The sequence below is a fragment of the Lynx canadensis genome, chromosome C2, assembly GCF_007474595.2.
Source record: "Lynx canadensis isolate LIC74 chromosome C2, mLynCan4.pri.v2, whole genome shotgun sequence".
NCBI lineage: Eukaryota > Metazoa > Chordata > Mammalia > Carnivora > Felidae > Lynx > Lynx canadensis.
The window spans coordinates 158,775,101-158,802,637 of NC_044311.2; the positions used below are offsets into that span (position 1 = coordinate 158,775,101).

Below are 27,537 nucleotides of genomic sequence, written 5' to 3' on the forward strand. Positions count from 1 at the left end.
TTCCAAATATTTGGAACTTTGCTAGATTTCTAATTGTATTTCATTACGGTCAGAGAATATACGCTAAGATTTCAATCTTTCCAATTTATTGTGACTTATTTTATGGGTCAGCAAGCATATTGTCTATCTTGGTTAACATTCCATGTGATCTTAATAAGGTATATTCTGTAGTTGTTTGGTGTATTAATTATGATGGTTAATGAAATCATTGGTGTGATTGTGTTTAGATCTACATCCTGTGTGTGTTTGTCCAGTTGTCAGTTACTGAAAGACAGATGACATTTGATGTTACTTGGTACTATTGTACATGGAATTTTTAGATTGCAATTTCTGTTGATTGCTACTATATTGGTCCTTCATCTCCAGCCTAGGATATTCACTTATTAATTATAATGCATTATTTATAGATTATTTTGGATTATCTGCATACACAATCATGCCATCTGTGAATTGAGTTTTACTTTTTCCTTTGAGTCTTTACACATCGTCTTCCTTTTGCCTTCTTGCATTGGGGTAAGATCACCCTTCCACTGTTGAATAGAAATGATAGAGGACATCCTTCTTTTCTTCCTGAATCCAGGAGAAAAGCACGCACTATTTTGCTATGTTATCTGTTTTTAATAGATGACTAATATTAAGATATTCCTTTTTATTTCTAGTTTTGTGAATTTAGTGGGTGTCAAGTTTTATGAAATGTTTTTTTTCTGCACCTATGTTTTTCATCCTATAACCTGAAATGTGGAAATAATTTTGATTTTTAAATTTTAAACAAGCTTTCATTCCTAGAGTAAACCACACTTGGTCATGATATGTAATTTTATCTTTCACTGGATTGATTTATAGCAGAGTTATGCTGGCCTCATTGAACCAGTTAGGAAGTATTGCACTTTTCTTTATTTTCTGGAAGAAAATGTTTAACACTGATATCATATTCTGCTAATATGTTTGGAAGCATTTACTAGTGAAGCCATCTGGGCTTCTTTGTGAGAAGGTTTTAAGTGATAAAATCAATTCCTTTAACAAATATGGAACTATGCAGATTTTCTAATGTCTTTTTGAAATGTTTATTTATTTATTTTGGGGAAGAGAAAGACACACACACACACACACACCATGAACGGGGGGGAGAGAAAGAAAGAATCCCAAGCAGGCTCCACATTCAGCACGTAGCCTTACACAGGGCTCAGTCCCACCACCACGAGATCATTACCCCAGCAGAAATCAAGAGTCAGTTGCCAACCGACTAAGCCACCCAGGCGCCCCATTTCGAAATATTCTTGTTCAGTTTTGGTAAGTTGTTTTTCAAGGAATTTTCCCACTTTATGATTTGCTAAAATTTTTGACATATAGCTTCATCATATGTTCATTATCTTTTAAAAATTCACAGAATCCAGGGGAGCCTGGGTGGCTCAGTCAGTTAAGCTGTTAAGCGTCTGATACCGGCTCAGGTAATGATCTCAGTTCCCGAGTTTGAACCCACATCAAGCTCTCTGCTGTCGGTGTGGAGCCTGCTTCAGATTCTCTCTCTTCTCTCTCTCCCCCTCCCCTGCTCATGCTCTCTCTCAAATAAATAAACATTAACAAAAAATCTATAGAATATGTACTTAATTCCCTTTTCATTCCTCATAGTTTGTTTTCCTGCTTTTTTTTTTATCGTGGTCAAATGCACACAAAATTTACCACCTTCACCATTTATAAATGCACACTTCAGTGGTATTAAATATATTTCCCTCGCGTGCAACTATTGTCAACATCCATCTCCCTAACTCTTTTCATCTTGTAAAAACGCAAACCCCATACCCATCAACTTCACCTCTTTACTCTCCTCTCCTCCCTCGGGCAACCACTACTCCATGTCTGCGTGATTTTGACTACTTTTTCCTACCACCTCCCCCCGACCCCCCACCCCTACTACAGTGCTGCTACCTGCCCACCTTGAGACCACCACACAGTAAGGGCACTAACGTTTCCCTATTTCCCTTCTAATATCAAACTTCTTGGTGAAATGAAAACTTAAATCAATGTCTGATTTGTCAAATGAAAAGAATGTCAAATGGTTCTCACTTCACAGCATAGATGGGAAAGCTAACTGAATTATTACAGAAAAGCAGAAAAAAGGAGGGCCTACTCCAGAAATCTGCCATTTCTGTCACCCACAATGGGTTTCTGTTCCCCACTCCAGGACCGGCCTCAGCCCCCGCTGCTCCACCCCCTAACGCGGCTCCGGCCCCGGCCCCCGCTGCCCCACCCCCTAATCCCGGTCCACCCGCAGTCCCCGCTGCCCCACCCCCTAACCCGGGTCCATCCGCAGCCCCCGCCGCCCCACGCCCTAACCCGGGTACGGTCCCGGTTCCCGCTGCCCCACGCCCTAATCCGGGTCCACCCGCAGCCCCCGCTACCCCACCCCTTAAACCCGGGTCCGGCCCTGGCTCAGGCTGCCCCACCCCCTAACCCGGGTACGGTCCCGGCCCCCCCAGCTCCACCCCCTAACCCGGGTCCATCCGCAGCCCCCGCTGCCGCACCTCCTAACCAAAGTCCGGCAGCGGCCCCTGCTGCCTCGCTCCCAACACTGGGTGAGGCCTCCACTGTCCCCCCTCCACTAACTCGGGTCCGGCCGCCATCGCTCCACATCCCCAACTCGCGTACGGTTCGGGTCTCCGCCACCCACCGCCTCAACCAGGCTGGGGACCCACAACCGGCTGCAACCCCACCGCTGACCCCGCCCCTACAGGAGGCTCAGCGGGCACAGAAGGAGGCTCCGTGTTCCCCGTGCGCGCCACTGCGGGAGACGGGACTCGTGAAGTGCGCCTGCGCGACGCGCTTGGCCCAGAACTGGTCCTTCTCCTAGGCGGGCCTGAGCGACTGCGCCTGCGTGGGGCCGAAGACGGTGGCTCCATTACCCGGACATAGGGACGAGTGCGGACTGCGCAGGCGTAGGGAGCGGGGCCTAGGGAGGGGTTCTGTCCGCTGCCGGCCTGCGCGTACTGCGCTTGCGCGGGCCGAGGGCGGTGGCTCGGGCTCCTGGTAAGCGCTGTCTGCCCCTCCGCACCGGCGGTGTGGACGCAGAACTCAGCGGAGAAAGGCGGCTGAGGTAGGTTTCTCGTGGGCAGCTCAGGCGGCTGGACCGAACTGAGGTAGGACGTGCCAAGTGAGGGTCCTTGCCGGGCGTGTGCGTCAGTAGGCCGACCGAGGCCTCCATCCCCTCGAAGACCCCCGAACCTCCCTCTTATGTGCTAGGAGCTCTGGCCGCTGACTGCAAGCTCGGCGACTGCAAGCTCGGCGACTGCAGGGCCACGCCCCTTCCCGGCCACGCCCACCACCCTGGTTCCTCCCCCCCCCCCACCACGCCCAACAACGCGGTGCCGCTTTCCCCAGCCACGCCTTCTCGGAGAGGTGCCCACCTCACTTTCGTCTGCGCGAGCCCTCATCCTCTGTGAGCCCCCTCCCTTTCCTCCTTACCCCTGGTAGTACTCCTGCATCTAAGCCCTGTGTTTCACTTCATATCCCCCTCATTCTTTCTCCTCCCATCCCCTATTGCCTTTGGCCACTAGTCCCTGATCCTGGGTCGTCTACCTGGTGCCGCCGCACCCCCCCCCCCCCCCCCGCAGGCTGGTCAGCCCACCTGGCCCTGCCCCATCAACCGGATCCAGCCTCACCCTCCCCAGCCCCTTCCAGCAAACCATCCCTGTCCAGGCTCCATCCCGCCCTGGCCCCAGTGCCAGTGTTTTCCAGTGAAAATACAATGTATATATATTAGTGTTTGTTGTTAACCCTAAAACAAAAACAACAAAACCCTGCTAGGTATTTTGCCAGCAAAAATGGGTTTATTTAAGAATGGCAGATAATTACAATCCAGGATAAGGAGTCTATGGCTGAGAGTTGAAAGTGTAGTGGCTTCTGATTGGTTGGGTTGTGATAGTCTCTCATTGGTTGTACTGTTGCTGGGGGGAGGAGGAAATCCTTTCTGCTGCTAGAAGAGTGTAGTAGCATCCACTGCGGGATCTGCTCTTTCTGGTGGGTCTGCAGGTAGCGCTCATTGCTGCCCTCCTCTGACTCCATTCTAAACGACTCTGTTCTGTTAATTTTCACATTGTAATTATAGATCCCACAAAAATAAGTATTAAGTCATGAATAAGTGAAGCATGCATTTTAAACAAAGCATTGTTATGTAAGAAAAAACACATTCATGTTGGAGTATAGTATGGATTATACGGTCACGGGGAAAAATGAGAACTGAGAATGAGAAGGGTTCCTTCTCATTTGGTTCCTGTTAGTGGAAACACTTGAAAGCCCCAGGTGCTGTTGACCTTGAAAATAGAACAACCAGTTATTTTTACCAGAAAAGTGGGTTTATTTGGAAATGACAGAGGAATTGCAATTTCAGACCTGCAAACTATGGGGAAACTACTGGCAAATGGACTAGTGTAGGAGAGGAAGGTTACTTTATATAGAGAAAAAAGGTGGGACACCTGGGTGGCTCATTCTGTTGAGCATTTCACCCTTGATTTGGGCTCAGGTCATGATCACAAGGTTGTGACATCAAGCCCCAGGACCCCATCATGGGGCTCAGGGCTGAGCGTAGAGCCTGCTTAAGATTCTCTTTATCTCCCTGTCTCCCTGCACCTCCCCTCCTCCTCTGCTCACCTTCTGTATTAAAAAAAGAAAGAAAAGAAAAAAAGGAAGTTGGGAGGAGCTGCTTTGAAGGAAAGGCCATTGGAGGAAAGTGAGTGTGGGTGGCCACCCTTCCTGATTGGCTGGGCTAAGGCTGTTTGGCTGTTTCTCATTGGCTGGGCTGCTGCCTGGTAGGAGACCCTGCTGTGGTAGGAAAGTGAACTTTTTCCTGTCTGGTCTATAAGGAGTGGTAGGGTGTGAGAGCTCCCCCTGCTGGTCTCCGGACTACATTTCAAATGAGGTTTCCTTGATTTTCACAGTAAGGAATTTTAATTGGAGTGAAGGCTATCAGGGTTCCAAGAAAAGATTTGGCATTAATTTGTTGTTTTAAATCAATTCAGTAATCTAACAGAAACTAACAGTATTCATTAAATAAGTAAGATCAGCACCTTTGTAGACTAGTGAAGAAAACACACAGAAGTTCATAAATTTCAAATGCTTTCTATTGTTTTCATGAAGAATTTCATTTATAAATTTGATTTCTGTTTCATTCTTTAAAAACCCGTTTTACTTCCTTTTGGCATAGGATCTTTATCATAGACCGTAGAAGTGAAGCAAACTTAATTATTATGCAGGGTAACAAAGTATTTTCTCATTCTCTCTCTTTTCAAAAGTAGAAATGGAGGGGAAAATGAAACATTAAAAGCGGCAGCTATGCGGCAGATCCTAAGAGAACCATGGCAACATCAGATGACTGCCCCAGAAGTGAATTGCAGGTAATTTCAGGTCTGGTATGTAAGAACCTGTATTTAAAAACTATGAACATTGCAGAGAGCAGAGCTTAGCCACCAACCATGGGATGCTTAAATAGAGGAAATTACAGATGGCATTCTGAATTGGGCATCATAAACACCTCCCAGGAAACCTACCTTTGGTACCTGTGCTGGTGAAGCAAGCACATTGTTTTAGTTGTTTAATAAGGTCCTAGGCATAATGTCTTACAAGCAGGTTAGACACATTAGAAGTGATTTATATATTCATACTTTTTTTCTGCCTGCAACACATCTAGTTTCATTCAAATTATTAGTAAAAAAAAGATTACCCTACATTTCAAGGAATGTTGATTATATCAAATTAAAAACCAAATGAATACTCAAATAATCTTTTTTAAAAAATCAAACATTTTTATATCTGTGATGTCCAATTTTAACATTTCTTTTTTTTTCTAGCCTTCTAATGGTTGTTCTAATTTCATTTGGGTTTTCATATATAGATTTGATTCATAGTTGTGTCATTAATCTTTCTTAATCATAAAACTTTTTAATTCCATGGATGTCCTATTCTTTTGAGAAATTTTTAAAATGTTGGAACTTTATAGAATAATATTGCAAACATTATTTGTACATGCCACACAAAAGTGAAAACTTGTTAACATTTTGTCGTATTTGCTTTAGAATGTAAATATATATACATATATGTATACATTTTGAAGGAAACCATAGATAAAGTTTGTGCCCCAGCCCCATTCTTCTTCCTCTGTTTCCACAGGCAAATACTACTGTGAATTATAAACTGATCTTTGTGCTTCTGCACCATTTTTTTACGTTTTTATACCTAGTATAGGCATCTTTGACCAACATATGATACTCTTTGTGTGTGCTTTTTAGATTTTACTTAAGTGGCTTCATATTCTGTGTCATCTGCTGCTTGCTTTTTCCACTGTTACTGTAAAAAAATTTTTTTTAACATTTATTTTTGAGAGAGAGAGAGAGCGTGTGTGTGCACGCTAGCGGGGGAGGGACAGAGAGAGAGGGAGACACAGAATCTGAAGCAGGCTCCAGGCTCTGAGCTGTCAGCACATGAACCGAGAAATCGTGACCTGAGCTGAAGTCAGATGCTTGACCAGCTGAGCCACCCAGGCGCCCCTCCACTAATGTTACTTTTGGGGGATTTGCCCTTGATGTATGCAGGTCAGTTGCAGTCTTACTGTTATACAGTAGATGTACACCACATTTTATTTATTTCCCTTTTGTGGACACTTGATGTTTCCAGTTTTTGTCTATTTCCAACAGTGCTGCAGTAAATATCCTACACATCTCCTTGTGCATACGTGCTCTCTGGTGTATACTTAGTAATGGCATTGCAGGGTGGAAGGGATTGCATATTTTCAGTTTTACTAGATAGTGATCAGTTGTTCTCCAGTTTACGGGTCTGCCAGGAACCCATATAGTGCTTGGTAACACTTGAGAGCATCAGACTTTGAAAGTTTGCTCAGTCTGATGAGTTAGAAATGATATCTTGTTATTTAGTTCTTAATTACTTGGGCATCTGTCATGGAAGTATTTCTGTACTGTTTGTGTTCATCCGGTTAATAGCGCTCTTCATTACAGAAGAGATGCCTGCTATTCAAAATTTGTGTTTTATCTTTCTTTCCCCTGATCACCTTTAAGGGGTTTTATCACTTTCATCTTTTCAAAGAACCAGTTTTGTCTTTGTTGAATTTCTCTGTGTTCATCTGTTTTCTATCTCATTGGTTTTCTCTTTTCTCTTTATTTCTTTTATACTTTGGGTTTCATTTTCTATTTTTATAGCATCTTGTGATGGAAGTTTGGATCACTGATTTAAACCTTCCTTTTCTTTAAGGGGCGCCTGGCTGGCTCAGTCGGTTAAGAGTCCTACTTGGGCTCAGGTCATGATCTCACAGTCTGTGAGTTTGAGCCCTGCGTCTGGCTCTGTGCTTACAGCTCAGAGCCTGGAGCCTGCTTTGGAATCTGTGACTCCCTCTCTCTCTGTCCCCTCCCGCTCATGCTCTGTCTCTGTCTCTCAAAAAATAAATAAATGTTAAAAAAAAAAACACACACACACACACAAAGAAAAACCTTCCTTCTCTAATATATGTTTTTAAAGGTGTAACTTTACCTCTGACCATCGGTTTGCTGTACCTCACACACTTATATACATCATATTTTCATTGTTGATCAGTTAAAATATTTTCTAATATGTTATAGTGGAAATTAGAAAATTTCTGGGCTATTCAGACATGTGTTGTCTATTTTCAGACATTTAGGAATTTTTGCTTATCTTTTTGTTACTTAATTTTGGCTTGATTATGTTGTTCAGAAAAGATACTATTTAAAGTTTCAGTGTTTGGAAGTTTATTCAGGCCTGCTTTGTGACCTCGTCAGATGGGCTGTTTTGGCGAATGTTCCACATGCGTGTGCAAAGAGCATGTTTGCTGTGGTTGTTGGTTTTCTATAAATGTCATTAAGGTCAAATGGGTTATTAGCGTTGTTTAAGTCTTTTGTGTCCTTTCTGACTTTTTGCCCGTTTGTTGTGTCAGTTACTGAGAGAGATGAGCTTCAAAAATGTCCTTTTTGATTGTGGATTTGTCTTTTTTTTTAAATTTCCTTTTGAATCTATCACTTTTTGCTTCATATATTTTGAATCTGTTACTTGGTGCATGGATTTAGGGTAGATTTTACTTTCTAGATTGATGGATTTTTATGAAGTCTTTCTTTTTACCTATTAATATTTCTTGCCCTGTGTCTATTTTGTCTTATGTTAATACAGCTGTACCAGCTTGCGTGGTACACATACACCAATATTTTGAATCTATTTTAAATCTAAGTCCATATATTTAAAATGTTTCTCTTGTAAAGAGCCTATAGGTATGTCATTTTTCCCCCTTGTCGGGTAACTTCTGCTCCTAAATTGGAGTATTTAGTCTGTTAACATTTAACATAATGACTGGTATGGTTAAGTCTAACATCTTGTTGTTTTTCTATTTCTTCTTTGCATATTCTTTGTACCTTTCTCCATTCTTGCCTCCTTTTTGATTAATAAAATATTGTTTGCAATTCCACATTATCTCCTCTATTGGCTTTTCATGTGTATCTTTTACTGATATGTTAGTGGTTACCCAAGAAATTGTGATATGCATCTTTAACCTATCTCAGTCTTTTTTTTTTCCGACCACTTCATGATGTAAGATTCCTCCAAATTACTTGCCTTTACCAGCCCCCATTTTTGTGCTATTTGTACTATTGTTGTAACATACTTTACTTCTTTATATGTCATAAGCCCCATAATGAATTATTATTGTTTCCTTATACTGTTTAAGTCTTTCTTATAAAGGATAAGAAATAGTCTTGTCTCCCTACATATTTACTTTTCTGGTGTCTTTATATCTAAAACTCTGGAAAATATTAAAGACTGTGATAATGCCGGTTGCTGGTGAGTATTCAAGCAGAGAGCACTCGCTGCATTGCCGTGAAGTGTGAAGTGCTGCGCCTTTGATGGAAAGAATCTGGCAAATGTGTGAATGAAAACCATGCATATTTTTCAGCCCTGATAATCTATCCCATAGAAGTAAAATATCATGACATAAGGATAAATGTGTAGAGATGTTTGTGGCCACATTGTTTACGGTGGTAGAAAGTTGGACACCAAGAGAAAGTCCATCAATCAAGGGTGACTGAAGAATCAGGAAGAATTCCTTTTGTAGAGTATTATATAGTCGTTGGAAATTATAAATTAGAGTTCTAAGAATTGGGGAGTTTTTTTTTGCAAGTTATAGTGTGAGTAAAAAAAACCCAAAATTAATAAAAGGGTTTGTGACATCCTTCACAAACAACTGTGTCAGAAGAAAAACCTCATGTGTGTGGGTGTATGTGTGCATGGATGTGTGTGTGTGTGACACGAGCATGGAGAAAGTGTGGGAGGATGTGCCAGGTGACTGGTAAAGGTTAGGGAGGGCGGTGAGAAGCTGATGATGTAGGTGGAGCAGGGGCAGGGAAAGGGGAGCAAGCTAAAAAGGAAATTATACTGTGTAAAATGAATCAGATTACTGTAGTAAGAAAATGTGCAAAGGATACAGATAGGCAACTAACAAAAAAGATGACCAAAAAGTACTTGAAAAACATGTTTGACCTCACTAAAAATTAAAGGCAGATGGAACTGGAGCACCTGGGTGGCTCAGTCAGTTCAACGTCTGACTCTTGATTTCGGCTCAGGTCATGATCCCAGGGTCATGGGATTGATCTCCAGCTTGGGCCCTGCACTGAGCATGGAGCCTACTTAAGATTCTCTTTCCCTCCCTTTGCCCCTCTCCCCTGCTTTCTGTCAAAAAATAAAATTAAAATAAAATAAGGTAAAATAATAAATTGTAAAATTATAAAAAAAAATAAAGGCAAATGGAACTAACAAAGACAGTGTCTCCACATCAAACTGGCAGAGTTGAGTGATGATGCATGTCCACTGTTGATAAGGGTGTGGGAAAACCATTCACTGTTTTCTTTTATGATTATTCAGAGACTAGAGAGCGAGAATGAGCGGGGGAGGGGGAGCGAGGGGCAGGGTGGAGAGAGAGCGAATCCCAAGCAGGCTCCATGCTGTTGGTGCAGAGCCCAACACGGGGCTTGAACCCACGACTGTGAGATCATGACCTGAGCCGCTATCAAGAGTTGGATGCTTAGCTGACTGAGCCACCCTGGTGCCCCTCTTTTAGTCTTATGTAGGTCTGAGGAGCTACCTTTCTGGAGGGTATTTGGTGGTGGTATCAGAAGTTATAAAAGTGGGGCACCTGGGTGGGCATCTGACTCTTGGTTTTGGCTCAGGTCATGATCTCACGGTCCGTGAGTTCGAGCCCGACGTCGGACTCTGTGCTGACAGCTCAGAGCCTGCAGCCTGCTTCGGATTCTGTGTCTCCTCTCTCTGCCCCTCCCATGCTCATGCTCTGTCTCTGTCAATAATAAGTAAGTGTTAAAAAAAATTTTTTTAAAAAGTTTGTCTTACATAATTTGTAATGTAAAAACTGAAAACAGTTTTAAGAATACATAATGAGATCAGATAAATAAATTAAGATTATTCATAGAATGGAATACTATCAGATATTAGAAATGTATTTAGAAGTAATTTAATGAGGAAAATACAATTAAAAAAATTTTTTTAATGTCTATTTATTTTTGAGACAGAGACAGAGCATGAGCAGGGGAGGGGCAGAGAGAGAGACACACACAGAATCCAAAGCAGGTTCCAGGCTCTGAGCTGTCAGCACAGAGCCTGACGCGGAGCTCAAACTCATGAACCATGAGATCATGACCTGAGCCTAAGTTGGACACTCAACTGACTGTGCCACCCAGGCGCCCCAAATACTCACAATTTAATGAGTGGGAAACTTGTCACAAGGCAGAATTATATGATCTCCATAAATACCCTATATGCGCATATTTTATGTACACTTAAAAAAAAAAGCTGGAAAGAATATAAATGTTAGTATGTTAATCATTATCCCTGACCAGTGAGCAAGATTACAGATGGTTGTAATTTTCCTCTGGGTACACTTGTGCTTTCACACATTTTCCAAAGAATGTGAATTACATTTATGTTTAGGAAAATTTGTTTAAAATGTATATATGGGGACAGGGTTGCTTCATTGAACTGGAACGTGTGGTTGGAGGTTCTCCCACCCCCAATGGGTGTCTTCCTGGCAAGTCTGTTCTGATGGAAAGTGGAGACTGGGCAGGTGCACTCTAGGGCTCCCCTTCTGGGTCCTGAGCAGCGTGTGACAGCAGCAGTGCAGTCTGAGTGAGGCTGCGAGGGTTGTGCCGGTCCCTAGCACCTTCCTGAGGCCTGCCCAGTTCTGCAGTTCTGCCCTCGGGTCTGACAAGGTCCCCAGAGTGTGATGCCCAGGAACAGGTCTTCTTTCTCTTAGGGCTGGTCACTACTTTGAGGATGATGTTCAGGGTCAGTCACCAGGTAGATGCTAAAAGTGCCTCTTATTTCTTTCTTTGATGTTCTCTTTAGGATGTGTTAATAATTTTGTACTAGAGACATAAAGGTAGAGCGAAGGTGAGATCCCTTGATCCTGCTACTGAAGATGACTCAACTTGTAGGATTAAATCTGGTCACACGAATCTTCATTTGAACCCAAATGAAATAACCAAAAGGCTACAAGTTATTAGGATGGACAGAAAGAGAAGCACCATAGTCATCTCCTGTTCTTTCCTTTGCTTTGAGCAGGAGGGAGAGGGTCTCATGGAATGTGGTGGCCAGGAGCATCTCCAGGAGAGTGCACACCCGGAAGAGTTTGTGGCCATTGCAGACTATTCTGCCACTGACCAGACGCAGGTAACCCGACGCACTTGCTCACGTGCAGTGGCCATGGGCCTCAGTCCATGTTTTTTTTTTTTTATTCAGTATGCTAAATGACAGAAGTAGATATTTGAAGAAGTCATACCAAAGTTAAGTAAAGAGGTATTCAGACGTTTAGAGCCCAGTGAGACCTGTGAGTGACCCTTCTCTTCCTACCCTAACAAGTTCCAGTCCCAAGCCTTAGGTGAAAGATACCTGGTAAGGAATCGGGGGAAGCACCTGCTCCAATTTCTGTTTGGAAACCTTGGTTTAGAACCTATTCTAGTTAATGAAAAATAAGGCTATAAGATAAAGATACTGACTTGAATGTAGCTTTTCCTACTTTGTAACCCAGTAAATGAATCACCTACCACATAGCTGAGTTACTGTGAAGCGGCTGTTCAGAAATTTTGTCCTAAGCCATTTGAAAATGTTTCATCTTTCCTTTAAAAAATACCATGTGCTTTTCTTTCATGTAGATGTTCCATAAAAATCTCTAAACCTTGGTATCATTTTCACAAATTGTGAGTTGGTATAATTACCTGTTGGGTCCTTTTTGAAATAGCTGTGATTTGGGCCCCAGTTATGGGGGATTTATCACTGAGCCACAATTGAAATACCACTTTCAGGTTTTTCTTGAATTTTGACTTCTGTGTATGTTTTTTCCAGCTCAGCTTTTTGAGAGGGGAAAAAATTCTCGTCCTGAGACAGACAACTGCTGATTGGTGGTGGGGCGAGCGCGCAGGCTGCTGCGGGTACATACCTGCAAACCACCTTGGGAAGCATTTGGAGGAGTGTGATCCTGAAGACACGTGGCAGGATGAAGAGTACTTCGGCAGCTATGGAACCCTGGTATTGCATTCCAGATCCCTGTTCAGTTGGCCAGGTGCTGGTATTGCATTCCAGATCCCTGTTCAGTTGGCCAGGTGCTGGTTTCTTCTCTCTAGTTTAAAGTTAGCTTCACCTGGACTGCTGCTTCTCATGGTTTAGAGCAGGGTTTGCAGACTTTTTCTCTGGCTAGTAGACCATGTGGTTACTCAGCTCTGCCATTGTAGTGCAGAAGCAGTCATAAAACCGTAAGTGAGTATGGCGTATTCTTTTGATTTTTAAAAACCATTAAAAATCATTCTTGGCTTGCAGGCCATACAAAAACAGGTGGTAGGCTGGATTGGCCCATGGTTGTTTAGAGAGATTATCTGACCAATGGGATTATGAATTTTTCTCAGCATTTAAAAAAGAGTAATACATTTTACTTTAAAAATAAAATACAAAAAAGTTACACAAGTCAACAATAATACCTTTATAAATAACTGACTTACTAGTTGTGTGTGTGTGTGTGTGTGTTTTCCCAATTTGGATAAAGACCCATAATCCTAAAGTCCAGACAGCTCCTGTTTATATTTTAAACCTAGATGAAAACAGATGCCTGCAGAATAAACATTGTAGACCTAATGTTGAGTGAAAGAAGCAAGACATCAAAGAACTTTTGATTCAATTATATAAAATTACAAAGCAGTGTTAAAAGGTATCGTTTATGAATGTAAGTGGTGAGACTCTAAAGGAGATCAGGGACCTGGTTCCCCTGAGAATCAGGATGGTGGTTACTGTTGAGAGCGGGGGGGGGGGGGGGGGGGGGGAGGGGGGGCTGTGATGGTGTCAACTTTGAAAATAAAATCGTTATTATACTAGCGAAGCTGGTTTATTCGCGAATAGCAGGGGAACCGCAATCCAGGGCAGGCAGGCTGCAGGGAGGCACAGGCAAGTCTGGAGAACCAATCAGTAGGGAGAAGGGGTGGGCGGGGCTGCTTGAAATGAAAGCCCATTGGAGGATGGCGGCTGCTTCTCCTTGGCTAAGTTTGGCAGTTTCTCATTGGCTGGGCTGCTGCTCAGGCCAGGAGAAAATCGTTCTCGTGCTGGGTAGTAAAGTAGGCTTCTTCCTTCGGACTGCTGGAGTGGTAGCGCAGGAGCTGCACCCTTCAGAGCTTCCCTCTCCTTTTCAGGGAGGTTTTCCACCCTCATTTTCGTATCAGCCAGGCTGGGGTGGAAAGGTTGGGGGGGCTGGCAGTATTCTGGTATTGGCTGCACAAGTGTTTGCTGGAAAACTATATTTGACAGACTGTAAGGCAGTTTTTAATACACTTTTTTTGTAGGTGTGTTATATTTGACAAAAATGTTACAATAAATGAAAACCACCTGTGTATGTACATGATGAGAGCTTTCAAATTATCAAGAAAGAGTATTTTGTTGATTTTAAAAGGGCCATATTGGTGGTTTATTTAATGACTTTTCATCATGATAAGCCATGCTGTAATGGACTTCCTTTTACATAAATCTTGTTTACCTTTTGCTAGAATTTCTATTGGGTAAATTTGTAGGGTGTATGTATGGTGTTTTTTGCTTTGGTGGATCTTTCCAATTTGCCCTCCAGAAAGATTGGCTGATTATACACCTACCAATAGTATGTGGAAGCTTATATCACAACCACAATTGCCACAGTGAAAACAGATTTCTAATCCTAAAAGGGAAATATGTTATCTCTTGATTCTGGTTTCTGTTTGTTATTTTAATTTAATTTAATTTTATTTATCCTTAAAGTTTATTTATTTGTTTTGAGAAAGGCAGAGACCGCTGAGTGGGTGAGGGGCAGAGAGCAAGGGGGAGAGAGAGAGAGAGAGGAAGAGGGAGAGAGAGAGAATATTCCAAACAGGCTCTGCACTGCCAGTGTGGAGCCAGACGTGGGGCTCGAACTCACGAAACAGACCATGACCTGAGCCGAAACCAAGAGTTGGTCGCTTAACCAACTGAGCCATTCAGGTGCCCTGTTATTTTTATTATTTTTTTTAATGGTTATTTTTGAGAGAGAGAAAGAGAGAGGGAGTAGGGGAGGGACAGAGAGAAGAAGACAGAATCTGAAGCAGGCTCCACAGTGTCAGCGAAAAGCCCCATGTGGGTCCAAATGTAACCTCTAGATCATGACCTGAGCCGAAGTCAGCTGCTCAACTGACTGAGCCACTCAGGGGCCCCCAGTTTCTTTTTTTTAAAGTCAGATTGGTCACCTTTTATATTTTGTTGGCCTTTTCTATTTCTCCATTTTTTTAGGTAAACTTTCATGTACTTTGCTCATTTTTCTTTTTATTTGTGTCCGTTTCTCTGTTGAATAAGCTGGTTAGCCTGGAATTACACTTACCACTTGCCTCTCATCTTTTCCCATGGAACTCTGAGTTTTATGGTCTGATTTGTCCTTTTTCTTTGTGGCTTCTGGATTTTGTGTCCTACTTTGAAGACCTTCACTCCAATATTATAGATATCCATACTTTCTTTTAGACTTTTGTGACCCCATTTTTAACAATGAAATATTTAAATCAATCTGGAACTTACTAGTTGTAAAGAATAAGGTAAAATTACAACTTAATTTCCCCACAAATATTCAGCTGTTCCAGCATCAGTTATTGGATGATCCTCCTTTTCCTGATGATATGAAATGCACGTTTATCATACGTTACATTTCTAAATTCTATTTGTGTAATCTCTGTTCTGTTTCATTGATCTGTTTATTTCTTCTGCAGCTCCAGATGCTTTTCATTATTGTAGCTTTTAAACATCTGGGAGGCTAGGTCTCTAGCAGTCCTCCTGTTTTTTAGTGCTTTCATGGCTAGGCTGGTCTCTAGTGTTTGAAGCTAATTTTATTAGCATTTGTTGTACACCCTTCCCCAGGCCAAATTGGCTGGCGTTTTAATTGGTATTGCATGGAAAGTTTACATTAATTTAGGGAGAAGTGACATGTTCATCACATCACACTCACTTTCCCCATTTCTTTTTTTTTTTTTTTTTTAATTTTTTTTTTTCAACGTTTATTTATTTTTGGGACAGAGAGAGACAGAGCATGAACGGGGGAGGGGCAGAGAGAGAGGGAGACACAGAATCGGAAACAGGCTCCAGGCTCTGAGCCATCAGCCCAGAGCCTGACGCGGGGCTCAAACCCACGGACCGCGAGATCGTGACCTGGCTGAAGTCGGACGCTTAACCGACTGCGCCACCCAGGCGCCCCACTTTCCCCATTTCTTGAGCATTGTTTTATGTCTCTCAGAGTTTTAAGGTTTATTTTATTTTTTCTTTCTTTCTTTCTTTCTTTCTTTCTTTCTTTCTTTCTTTCTTTCTTTCTTTCTTTCTTTCTTTCTTTCTTTCGGTTTTGATCATATTGGGTGCTTTGCCTTTCTTGTTAAATCTATCCCTAGATGTTTTTATGTATTATTTTTGTTAAGTGGTTGGGTGAAGTGTTCTATAAATATTAGATTAAGTTGGTTGATAGTATTGTTTGAGTCTGTGCCCTTACTGATTTTCTTTCTACTTCTCTCTCAGCTACCGAGAGAAGGATATTGATCATAATTGTGAATTTGTCTATTTCTTGTTGCATTTCTATTGGTTTTTACTTAGTGTATTTTGAAGCTTTGTTATTAGATACAAAAGTATTTAGAATTATTAGGTCCTGTTGCTAAAGTGATTCCTGTGTTACTATGACCTGACTCTTCGTTGCTGGGAATATTCTTTGATCTGAAATATATTTTGTGTGATGAAAATGCCACCATCTAACTTCCTTCTCCTGGCATCAGCATGGTGCACCTTTGCATGCTAGTTCTGACTTTCTGTTAAGGTGGATCATTGCAGGCAGGATGGCTGGGTCTTGACTCCATCTACTCTGACCCTCCAACCCTTTGTGTTTCAGTCTTCAGTGTCTTTATGAGGAGCCACGATAGGCTCATGCAGGCACCGTCCAGACTTCCTGTCTGTGCTGACATGGTCTGGATAGCTTGACTGTCCCCCTCTCAGCCATGCGGGTTTTCTGCAGCTTGAGATCTAAGAGGTGAGGTGTGAGGGATGGTGCTGTGGGTGCAGCCGCTCTGGGCTCTGACTGCCACCTGTAGCTTCACGAACCATCTGGAGGAGGCTTTCTCTGTTTCCCTGAGGATTAGTGTGATTCCTGTGATGTCTTATGTTATCTTGGGTTTCATGTGTTTTCCTCCCTCTGGACATGGCTGGGGGCCTCGAGCTCACCCTCTTAGGGTCAGCGAGGTTGTTACCTCCCTCCAGAGCTACAGTTTTGGGTGGGGCCCTGTGTGCCTCCTCTAGCATCTCTGCTGGTGGCTTGTCCACGGTCTCTCTTGATGGATAGTTGGCCAAGTTGTATCTGATGGGGAATTTGGTGGTTCCTCCTGTCTCATGTGGGAACAGTGGTCAGGAGGGTAATGTCTGCACCATCTCCTCAGTGATCCACCCCTGCTTCTCTGCTCTCCTGGCTCTTGGGGAGGTGAAGGGAGAATCTCTAGGCAGCACCACGGTGAACTGAAGGATTCTAGAAACTTCCATCTCATTCCTTCACTGTTTTATTTTTGTCTAGTGGCGTATTTGTGTCCTTTGATTTTTTTTGTCTTTTGTTTTCTCTATGTTGCTCATATTTTTAGGCATGGGGTGGTGGGGTCAAGAGGGTTAGCTCAGTCTCTGATCTTCCTTCTTAAACCAGAGCTCAGGATAGCTCAGATTGTAAGCAGTGATTCCGAATGTGTATTTCCTCTAGAAACTTCACTTGGAAATGTTGGCAGACCAGCCACGAACAACTAAATACCACAATGTTATCCTGCAGAATAAAGAATCCCTGAAAGATAAAGTGATTCTGGATGTCGGCTGTGGGACTGGGATCATCAGCCTCTTCTGTGCACATCATGCGCAGCCCAAAGCAGTGAGTAGGAGGCAGCTGTCCCTTCAGCGGCTTGTGAGCTGAGTCTTGGTGTGGTCCCGTGTGCAAAGGCCCTGTGTCGGTGAAACGGGCAGTGTGCTCTGGCAGGCTGAGCCTATTGGACGTTGTGATGTTGGCGTAATGAGTCACAAACAGCACAGAGTAGAAGAGGAGAGAATAGAAAATATCTGAGTGAGTTGCATGTTGTGGGATATTTTTTGGTAAAATGTTTATTTCAGTTGAATAGAGAAACATATGTGTCCCTGTGTTGGGGCTGAGCCACTGGTGTAGGTCACTGTCCAAGTGATATCCCTGCACTGAGCAGGGACCACCTGGCAGGGACAAAACAGACCACTCTCCGTGACACAAGGTGGCTTCCCTTCGTCCTCTTCCCTTTAAAGTATGCGGGGTGGGCTGTGCAGAGCTGAAGCCCTGCGGCGGCCCCCGACACAGGTGGATGAAACTCCTAGTTTATAAGTGGAGCTGTGGTGCAGTGACCACTGGAGTTCAGGTGCTGTCAGAACTGAGACGTATGTACACACGACCTTCCTCTGACAACCTGGATTTGAAATGGTCTCAGCCACTGATATCCATAAAGTCTGACTCTTCTCAGGCCAATACTGAGAAGCTCCTGCATCAGTTATCAGTTATGGGTTGTGTTGCTGCGTGTGTGGGAGCTGGGCCACACACTGGGTCGTGTGTGGGAGCTGGGGAGGGCCCCTGCGGTGGGTGCCCAGTATGGGTGTAGGGCCTTCCTCTCACCTGCAGCCCCCTGCCTGTTTTAGGCAGGAGGTGGAGTGAAGGTTAGAGGTGGCTCCCTTGCCAGGGCTCCGTCTGTTGGAGATAGCACGGTGTGGCCCAGCTGCCGTTCCTGCTGTCCGGCACTGTCGCTTCCGTCTGTCCTTGTTTTCTCTGATGCCGACTCTGACTCAGCTGAAGCAGTGGGCTCAGGGAGAGCAGATGACAGGCCGCTTTGCAGGGTGGGACATGCACTGATGGCACTTCTCCCATATGCAGGTGTATGCAGTGGAGGCCAGTGAGATGGCCCAGCACACAGGGCAACTGGTCATGCAGAATGGCTTCGCCGACATCATCACTGTGTTCCAGCAGAAGGTGGAGGATGTGGTGTTGCCGGAGAAGGTGGATGTGCTGGTATCCGAGTGGATGGGGACCTGCCTGCTGGTAAGGGGCACTGGGACATGCGGGTGGCTGTGGATTGCACCAGGGAAGTGCAGATTCCAAGCAGGGGACATGGACTGGGTCCAGAGGGGCTGTTGTGAGCAGAGCTTCTAGGGGAGAGCTGCAGTTGTTTCATGTTAAAGTGAATCCACCTGGTGCCTTTCCTGGCGCTGACCTCTGCTTAGTGCAGGACAGCCTCGAGGCCACAAAATCCACCACTTGTGACAACGGGGCGGGGAGACCTTGAAGGCAATATGCTAAGTGAAATAAGTCAGAGGCATACTGTATGATCTCACTTACATGTGGAATCTGAAAACAACAACAACACAAAACTCACCCACCAAACTCCTAGAAAAAGAGCAAATTTGTGGTTAATGGGGAAAAAGGGGGTTGGGGAGAAAGAATTGGAAGACCACAGTCAAAAGGTACAGACTTCAGGTACACGAAAATGAGCAGTGGGGTCACGATGTATAGGGTGGTGACTACAGTGACATACAGGACAGACGTTAAGAGTGAACAGTTGACCCTTGAACAATGTGGGTTTGAACCATGTAGGCCCACTTACACATGGAATTTTTTTTAATTAAAAAACATTTTTTAATGTTTATTTATTTTTGAGAGAGAGAGAGAGCATGAGTGGGAGAGGGGCAGAGAGAGAGGAAGACACAAAATCTGAAGCAGCCTCCAGGCTTTGAGCTGTCAGCACAGAGCCCGACGTGGGGCTCGAACTCATGGGCTGTGAGATCATGACCTGAGCCGAAGTCGGACGCTCAGCCAACTGAGCCCCCCAGGTGCCCAAAGTGATAAATACTAACTAAACTTTTATGGTAATCATTTCACAATACATGTAAATCAAGTCATTGTGCTGTACATCCTGAACTTGTAATTATCTTAGAGAAAGTTGGTGACAGGTTGGTGGTTTTTTAAAAACACAAAAAAGCATGTACAATATGATTCCAATTTTTTTCTAAGTTTATTTATTTATTTTTGAGAGAGAGAGCATGAGCACGAGGGGGGAGGGGCAGAAAGAGAGGGAGAGAGAGAATCCCAAGCAGGCTCTGCACTGTCAGCACAGAGCCTGATGTGGGGCTCGAACTCACGAACCATGAGATCATAACCAGAGCCGAAATAAAGAATCAGATGCTTAGTCAAATGAGCCACCCAGGTGCCCCTAGTTTTGTTTTTAAAAACTGTACATGGCGAGAGTCCTGGGTAGTTCAGTTGTTTAGGCATCTGACTTTGGCTCAGGTCATGATCTTGCAGTTCCTGAGTTCGAGCCCCGCATTGGGCTTTCTGCTGTCAGTGGGGAGCCCACTTTGGATCCTCTGTCCCACTTTCTCTCTGCCCCTCCCCTGCTCGTGCTCTCTTTCTCTCAAAAATAAATAAAAAACATTAAAAAATATTCATAGGTAGCAATGACCTAGCCGGCTGCAGGTAGGATGTTCCAGGTATGGTGGGGAAAGCACACCCCACCCTGTGTGTCCCAGTGAGTGCAGCTATGGATCTAGGACAGCATGCAGGGAGAAGCTATTTGAGGGCTTTGAAAAGCATATAGTAGCTGGAAGGTTGAGAAAGAAGGCCAGAACTTGAAGTACACCGACCTGGTCTTAAGTTTATTGTTATTCCTCCTGTGGCTCTGTCTCCATACGTAACTTTAGTAATTTAGATGAAAAAGACCAATTCTTTTGAAAAGTGCAAACTTCTACAACTAACCCACAGTGAGGTAGATAACTTGAATAATCAAGTAAATACTAACAATATTAATTTATAGTTGAAAACCTTCTGTGAGGAGAAATCTGTAGGCCTAAATTATTTCACTGGTGAAATCTACAAACACATTTAAGGAAGAAATAACACCAGATCTGAGCAATGTCTTTCAGAAAATGGAAGAGGAGAGACACTTCCTAGCTCATTTGGTGAGACTGGCATTACCCTAATACCAAACCCAAACCAAAAAGAACTCATGTTCATAAATGCAAAAATCCTCAAAAATATTAGCAAGTATAATCCTGCAATACATAAAAGGAATAACACTACAACAAAGAAGAGATTATCTTTGGAATTCAAGGCTGAGTAATTTACCATATTAACAGTCTACAAAAGAAAAATCACATGATGCTATCAACACACAAAAAATTTGACAACATTCAGAATAGTTTTAAAGTTTCTATTGAGATTTCTTATTTGATCTGTGTGGTTTTTTTTCAGAAGTGTTGTTTAATTTCCCAAGTATTTTTTGATTTTCCAGCTATCTTTCTGTTATTGATTTCTAGTTTAATTCCATTGTAGTCTTGAGAGTAGACATTGTATGACTTCTGTTCTTTTAAATTTGTTGAGATGTGTTTTATGGCCCAGAATGTGGTCTGTCTTGGTGAGTGCTCCACGTGAACTTGAGAGAAAAGTGTATTCTGCTGTTGGATGGAGTGGTCTATAAATGTGCATTGTATCTAGCAGATAAATGATGTTGAGTTCAACTATGTCCTTACTGATTTTCTGCCTGCTGGATCTGTCCTTTTCTGATAGAGGGATGTTGAAGTCTCCAACTATGATAGTGGATTCGTCTGTTTTCTCTTGCAGTCCTATTTGTTTTCACCTCACACAGTTTAATGCTCTATTGTTAGGTATATACATGGTAAGGACTGTTATATCTTCTTGGAGAATTGACCCCTTTATCATTATGTTATGCCCCTGTTTATCTTTGATAACTTCCTTCCTCTGAAAGCTGCTCTGAAATTAACATAGCTACTCCTGCTTTCTTCTGATTAGTGTTAGCATCGTCTATCTTCCTCCATCCACTTAACTTTTAGTTTATAAGTGTCAGTATATTTAAAGTAGGTTTCTTGTAGACAACACTTAGTTGGGTATTAGTTTTTGATCCACTCTGACAATCTTTGTTTTTTAATTAGTATATGTAGACCACTGACATTCAAGTGGTTATTAATATAGTTGGATTAATACATCTACCATATTTGTTACTGTGGTCTATTTGTTATTCTTGTTCCTTGTTCCTGTTTTTTTCTTCTACTCTTTTTCTTCTATGATTTTTTTTAAGCAAATAAAGTTAGGTAATTTAATGAGCATAAATTAAGGGTGAATTAATTTAATGTTCAGAGGTATATTGGTTTAGAACCTGACATGAACATGCTGATATTGTAAACTTAAGATTCATACTTTTGTATGGAGAACTATCTATCATGCTAATGGTCAACAAAAGAAAGCTGGAGTAGCTATACTTATATCAGACAATCTAGACTTTAAAATAAAGACTGTATCAAGAGATGCAGAAGGGCGTTATATCATAATCGAGTCTATCCACCAAGAAGACCTAATAATTGTAAACATTTATGTGCCAAATGTGGAAGCACCCAAATATGTAAATCAATCACAAACATAAAGAAACTCATTGATAGTAATACCATAATAGGAGGAGACTTCACCATCCCACTCACAGCAATGGACAGATCATCTAATCAAAAAATCAACAAGGAAACAATGGCTTTGAATGACACACTGGACCAGATGGACTTAACAGATACATTCAGAACATTTCATCCTAAAGCAGCAGAATGTACATTCTTCTCCAGTGCACATGGAACGTTCTCCAGAATAGACCATATACTGGGACACAAATCAGCCCTAAGTAAGTCCAAAAAGATTGAGATCATACCGTGCATATTTTCAGACCACAATGCTATGAAACTTGAAATCAACCACATGAAAAAATTTGGAAAGGTAACAATACTTGGAGGCTGAAGAACATGCTACTAAAGAATGAAGGGGCTAACCAAGCACTTAAGGAGGAAATTAAAAAGTATATGGAAGTCAATGAAAATGATAACACCACAACCCCAAACCTCTGGGATGCAGCAAACATGGTCATAAGAGGAAAGTATATAGCAATCCAGGCCTTTCTAAAGAAGGAAGAAAGATCTCAGATACACAACCTAACCTTATGCCTTAAGGAGCTGGAAAAAGAACAGCAAATAAAACCCAAAACCAGCAGAAGACAGGAAATAATAAAGATTAGAGCGGAAATTAATGCTATCAAAACCAAAAAACAGTAGAACAGATCAATGAAACCAGAAGCTGGTTCTTTGAAATAATTAACAGAATTGATAAACCGCTAGCTAGTTTGATCAAAAAGATTCATATTTTTGTAAATTGATGGCGTATTCACTTTGTAGACCATTTCCAATTTATAAAAATATTTTTCAGTTGTAATCTCTCTTGAAGCTCACTTTATCTGTAATCTCTCTGTTATCTATCTTCACTTGTATTAAGGTATAAAATTATAAGATATTTAAAGTATGCAATATGACTGTTTGATAGCTGTATACATTATCAATAGTTTCCCCCCGTTGAGTTAACCCATTCATCACTCACAATAATGGTGTCATCAGTTATAGTCACCGTGGTATATAATAGATATTCAGACCTTATTCATTTTATAATTGACAGTTTGTAGCTTTTTACCAATGTCTCTCTATTTTCCTCACCCCTGAGCTCCTGGTAACCACTTTTATACTCTCTGTTTCTATGAGTTCAACTTTGAAAAACTTTTTTTTTTTTTTAAAAGATCTCACATATAAATGATATGATGCAGTATTTGTCTATCTGTGGCTTATTTCATTTAGCATAAGGCCCTCTAGGTTCATCCATGTTGTTGCAGAGGTTTGGATTTCCTTCTTTCTCGTGGGTGAATAATATTCCATTGTATATAACTGTATCTATATATATATCACATATGTATTATATATACATATCTATTTCACTTTTCCTTTATCCATTCATCTGTCAGTGGACACTTTGGTTGTGTCCATAACTTGGTTATTATGAATAATGTTTCAGTGAACATGGGAGTGCAGATACCTCTTTGAGATAATGATTTTGTTTTCTTTGGCTATAAGCCCAGAAGCAGGATTGCTGGATCACATGTTATTTCTGGTTTTAATTTCTTGAGGAACTTCCATACTGTTTTCCATAGTGGCTGTACCAGTTTATATTCCCAGTAACAATGTTCCAGGGTTCCCTTTTCTACATGGTCTTACTAGCATTTGTTACCTTTGTCTTTTTGATAATAAACATAGCAAGGCTGATCTGATACCTCATTGTGGTTTTGATTTGCATTGCCTGATCATTAGTGATATTGAGCATCTTTCATGTACCTGTTGCCCATTTGTATATCTTCTTTGGAAAAAATGTCCTTTTGCCCAATTAAAAAGCTTTTTCTATTGGTTTGTTATGAGTTCCTTGTATATTTTGTGTTTTCACGCCTTATTAGATATGTGGTTTGCAGATATTTTCTCCTATTCTACGGTTTACCTTTTTGTTGTTGATGATGGTTACCTTTGCTGTGCATAAGCTTTTTCGTTTGATGTGGTCCTACTTGTTTATTTTTGCTTTTGTTGCCTTTGCTTTTGGTGTCTAATCCAAACAATTATTGGCAAGATCAGTGTCAAGAAGCTTATTCATTGTGTTTTCTTCAAGGAATTTTATGCTTTTAGGTCTTATGTTCAAATATTTAATCCATTTGCAGTTAATTTTTGTGTGTGTTATAAGATAGGGGTCCAATTTCCCAACACCATTTCATAGCGGTTATCCTCTACCCATTGCATATTCTTGGCTTCTGTGTTGAAAATTCATTGATAATTAATGCATGGGTTAATTTGTGGACTCTCTGTTCTGTTCCATTGGTCTATGTGTCTGTTTTTATGACAGTACAATGTTGTTTTGATTATAATAGCTTTGTAATATAAAGTGTGAGGTCTTCAACTTTGTTCTTCTTTCTCAGAATTGCTGTTTATATGGAGTTTTAGGATTGCTTTTTCTATTTCTGTGAAAAATGCCATTGGAATTTTGATAGGGATTGAATTGAATCTGTAGATTGCTTTGAGTAGAGTAGACATGTAAACAATTTTAATTCTTCCTATCTGTGAACTCAGGATATCTTTCTACTTGTTTGTGTCTTTAATTTCTTTCTTCATTGCCTTTCACCTTCTTGGTTAAATTTATTTTGAGGTATTTTATTATTTTTGATGTAACTGTAAATCGGATTGTTTTCTTAATTTCTCTTTTTGATAGTTCATTGTTGGTGTATAGAAACACAACTAGTTTTTGTATATTTATGTTGTATTCTACAACTCTACTGAATTTGTTTATTCTGACAGATTGTGTGTGTGTGTGTGTGTGTGTGTGTGTGTGTGTGTAGTCTTTAGGATTTTCTATGTATGTCATCTGCAAATAGAGACAGTTTTACTTCTTTCTTTCTTATTTAGATGCTTTTTATTTCTTTTTCTTGCCAGATTGCTCTGGCTAGGGTTTCCAGTACTGTGTCGAATAAAGTGATGAGAGTGAGTGTCCTTGTTTTTCACTTGATCTTAGAGGAAAGCTTTCTGTTTTTCAGTGTTGAGTATGGTATTAGCTCTAGGCTTGGCATATGGGTTTTATTATGTCATGATATATCCTCCCAATACTCAATTTTTTGAATCTTTATCATGGAATGTACTTGAATTTTATAAAATGCTTTTTTGCATGTATTGAGATGCTTGTATAATTTTCATCCTTCATTTTGTTAATGTGGTGTATCACATTTATTGATTTGCTGTGTTGAACCATGTTTGCATCCCAGGAATAAATCCCACTTGATTATGGCATATGATCCTTTTAATGTACTGTTGAATTCAGTCTGCCAATTTTTATTTGAGGATTTTTCCATCTGTGTTCATCAGGGATGTTTGCCTGTAATTTCCTCGTAAATTTTCCTTATCTGTCTTTGGGTAATGCTGGCCTTGTAAAATGAGTTTGAAAGTGTTCCCTCCTCTTTGATATTTTGGAAGAGTTTGAGATTTGGTGTTGATTCTTTAAATGTTTGGTAGAATTCACCTGTGAAACCATCTGGTTGTGGACTTTTGTTTGTTGGGAATTTTTCAGTGACTAATTCAGTCTCCTTACTGGTAATTGATTGGCCTGTTCAGATTTTCTTGTTTCTTCACGATTCTGTCTTGGTAGGTTGTGTGTTTTTTAGGATTTTAGGTATTCTTCTAGATTGTCCAATTTGTTGGCATATAATTGTTCATAGCAGTCTGTTGTGATCGTTGGTGTTTGTGTGATGTCAGTTGTAATGTCTCTTTCATTTCTGATTTTATGTATTTCACCTCTTTTCTTCGTGAATTGGTGAATCTAGCTAAAGATGTGTTTATCTTCAAAAAAATTAGCTCTCTGTTTCATTGGTCTTTCCTGTGCCTGTGTAGTCTCTATTTCATGTATTTCCACTCTGGTCTTTGTTATTTCCTTCCTTCTACTAACTTTGGGTCAGTTCTTTCTTTACTTCCTTAGGTGCAAAGTTACATTGTTTATTTGAGATCTGTCTTTTCCCTTAATGTAGGCATTTATTTCTATAAACTTTACTGTTCAACCTGCTTCTGCTGCACACCATAAGTTTTGTTCTGTTGTGTTTCTGTTTTTGTTTGTCTCAGGATATTATTTGATTTCTCTTTTGAATTCTTTCACCCATTAATTGTTCAGGGATATGTTATTTAATCTCCACATTTTTGTGAATTTTCCCAGTTTCTTCTTGTTTTTGATATCTAGTTTTATACCATTATGGTCATAAAAGATGTTTGATATGCTTTCAGTCTTCTTAAATTTATTAAAACTTGTTTTCAGTGTCCTAACTGAAATGTTCCATGTGTACTTGAGAAGAACGTGTATTCTGCTGCTGTTGGATGGAATGTTGTTTGTATGTTTTATTCGGCTATCTGACCTCATATGTAGTTTAAATCTGGTGTTTCCTTATGATTGTTTGTCTGGATGACCTATCCATTGTATATTTGCTTTATGTATTTAGGTGCTCTGCCTTTTGAGGTTTTGATTGGACTTTTTATATGACTCCATTTTCTCTCCTTTCTGAGCATATCGATTACACTTTTTTTTTAAACTTTCTAAGTGGTTGCCCTCTAGTTTGCGACACACAGTTACAACTGATTCAAGTCTACCTTCATGTAACACTATACTACTCTATGGGTAGTGTTCCTTGCAACAAATAATCCTGATTTATTCTTCCTGTCCCTTGTAACATCATTGTCATTCATTTCACGTATATATAAGTAAACATTATACATGAGCCTATGTATACTTACATACATAAGCATACATGGTCAAATACTGTGTTGCTATTATTTTGAACAAATTGTTAGATCAATTAAGAAGAAAAAAGTTTTTTTTTAAATTTTGTTTAATGTTTATTATTTTGAGAGAGAGACAGAGACAGAGACAGAGATAGAGACAGAGTGTGAGCAGGGGAGGGGCAGAGAGAGAGGGAGACACAGAATCCAAAACAGGCTCCAGGTGCCGACCCGTCATTACAGAGCCTGCGTGACATGGGGCTCAAACTCACAGACCTGAGCGAAGTCAGATACTTAACCGACTGAGCCACCCAGGCTTCCCAAGAAGAAAAATGTTTTAATGTTATCATCACTTGTTCCTTCTTCAGTGCTTTTCTTTATGTAGTTCTAAGTTTCTGATCTATATCATGTCCTTCCTTCTAAATAACTTCTTTTTAACATTTCTTGCAAGGCAGGCCTACTGGCAACAAATTCCCTCAGTTTCTATTTATCTGAGAAAGTCTATTTCTCTTTGATTTTTAAAGTAATTCTAGATTGGTGTTTTTTTTTCTTCAACACTTAAAAAATTTTTTTTAATGTTTATTTATTTTTGATTGTGAGAGAGAGAGAGAGAGAGAGAGAGAGAGAGAGAGACAGGGTGTGAGTGGGGGGAGGAGCAGAGAGAGAGAGAGACAGAATCTGAAGCAGGCTCCAGGCTCTGGGCTGTCAGCACAGAGCCTGACATGGGGCTCAAATTCATGAACTGCGAAATCATGACCTGAG

The 27,537-nt window shown here is 41.2% G+C and overlaps 1 protein-coding gene across 3 annotated transcripts in view; it reads left to right on the forward strand.

Annotated features, from left to right (window-relative positions):
* Nucleotides 1-2,959: 2,959 nt before the first annotated feature.
* Nucleotides 2,960-27,537, forward strand: part of PRMT2 (protein arginine methyltransferase 2) — a 37,318-nt gene continuing 12,740 nt past the window's right edge. Inside the window, exons 1-6 of one of the 3 annotated variants that reach the window (XM_030328827.2) lie at nucleotides 2,960-3,091; nucleotides 5,289-5,387; nucleotides 11,632-11,739; nucleotides 12,412-12,594; nucleotides 17,315-17,476; nucleotides 18,491-18,655. In XM_030328827.2, coding sequence (XP_030184687.1) covers nucleotides 5,349-5,387; nucleotides 11,632-11,739; nucleotides 12,412-12,594; nucleotides 17,315-17,476; nucleotides 18,491-18,655 — 657 coding nt within the window. In that variant the 5' untranslated portion in view covers nucleotides 2,960-3,091; nucleotides 5,289-5,348. Of the gene's footprint in view, nucleotides 3,092-5,288; nucleotides 5,403-11,631; nucleotides 11,740-12,411; nucleotides 12,595-17,314; nucleotides 17,477-18,490; nucleotides 18,656-27,537 lie in introns of all 3 variants that reach the window. The other 2 variants (XM_030328828.1, XM_030328826.1) reach the window with 2 other exon arrangements.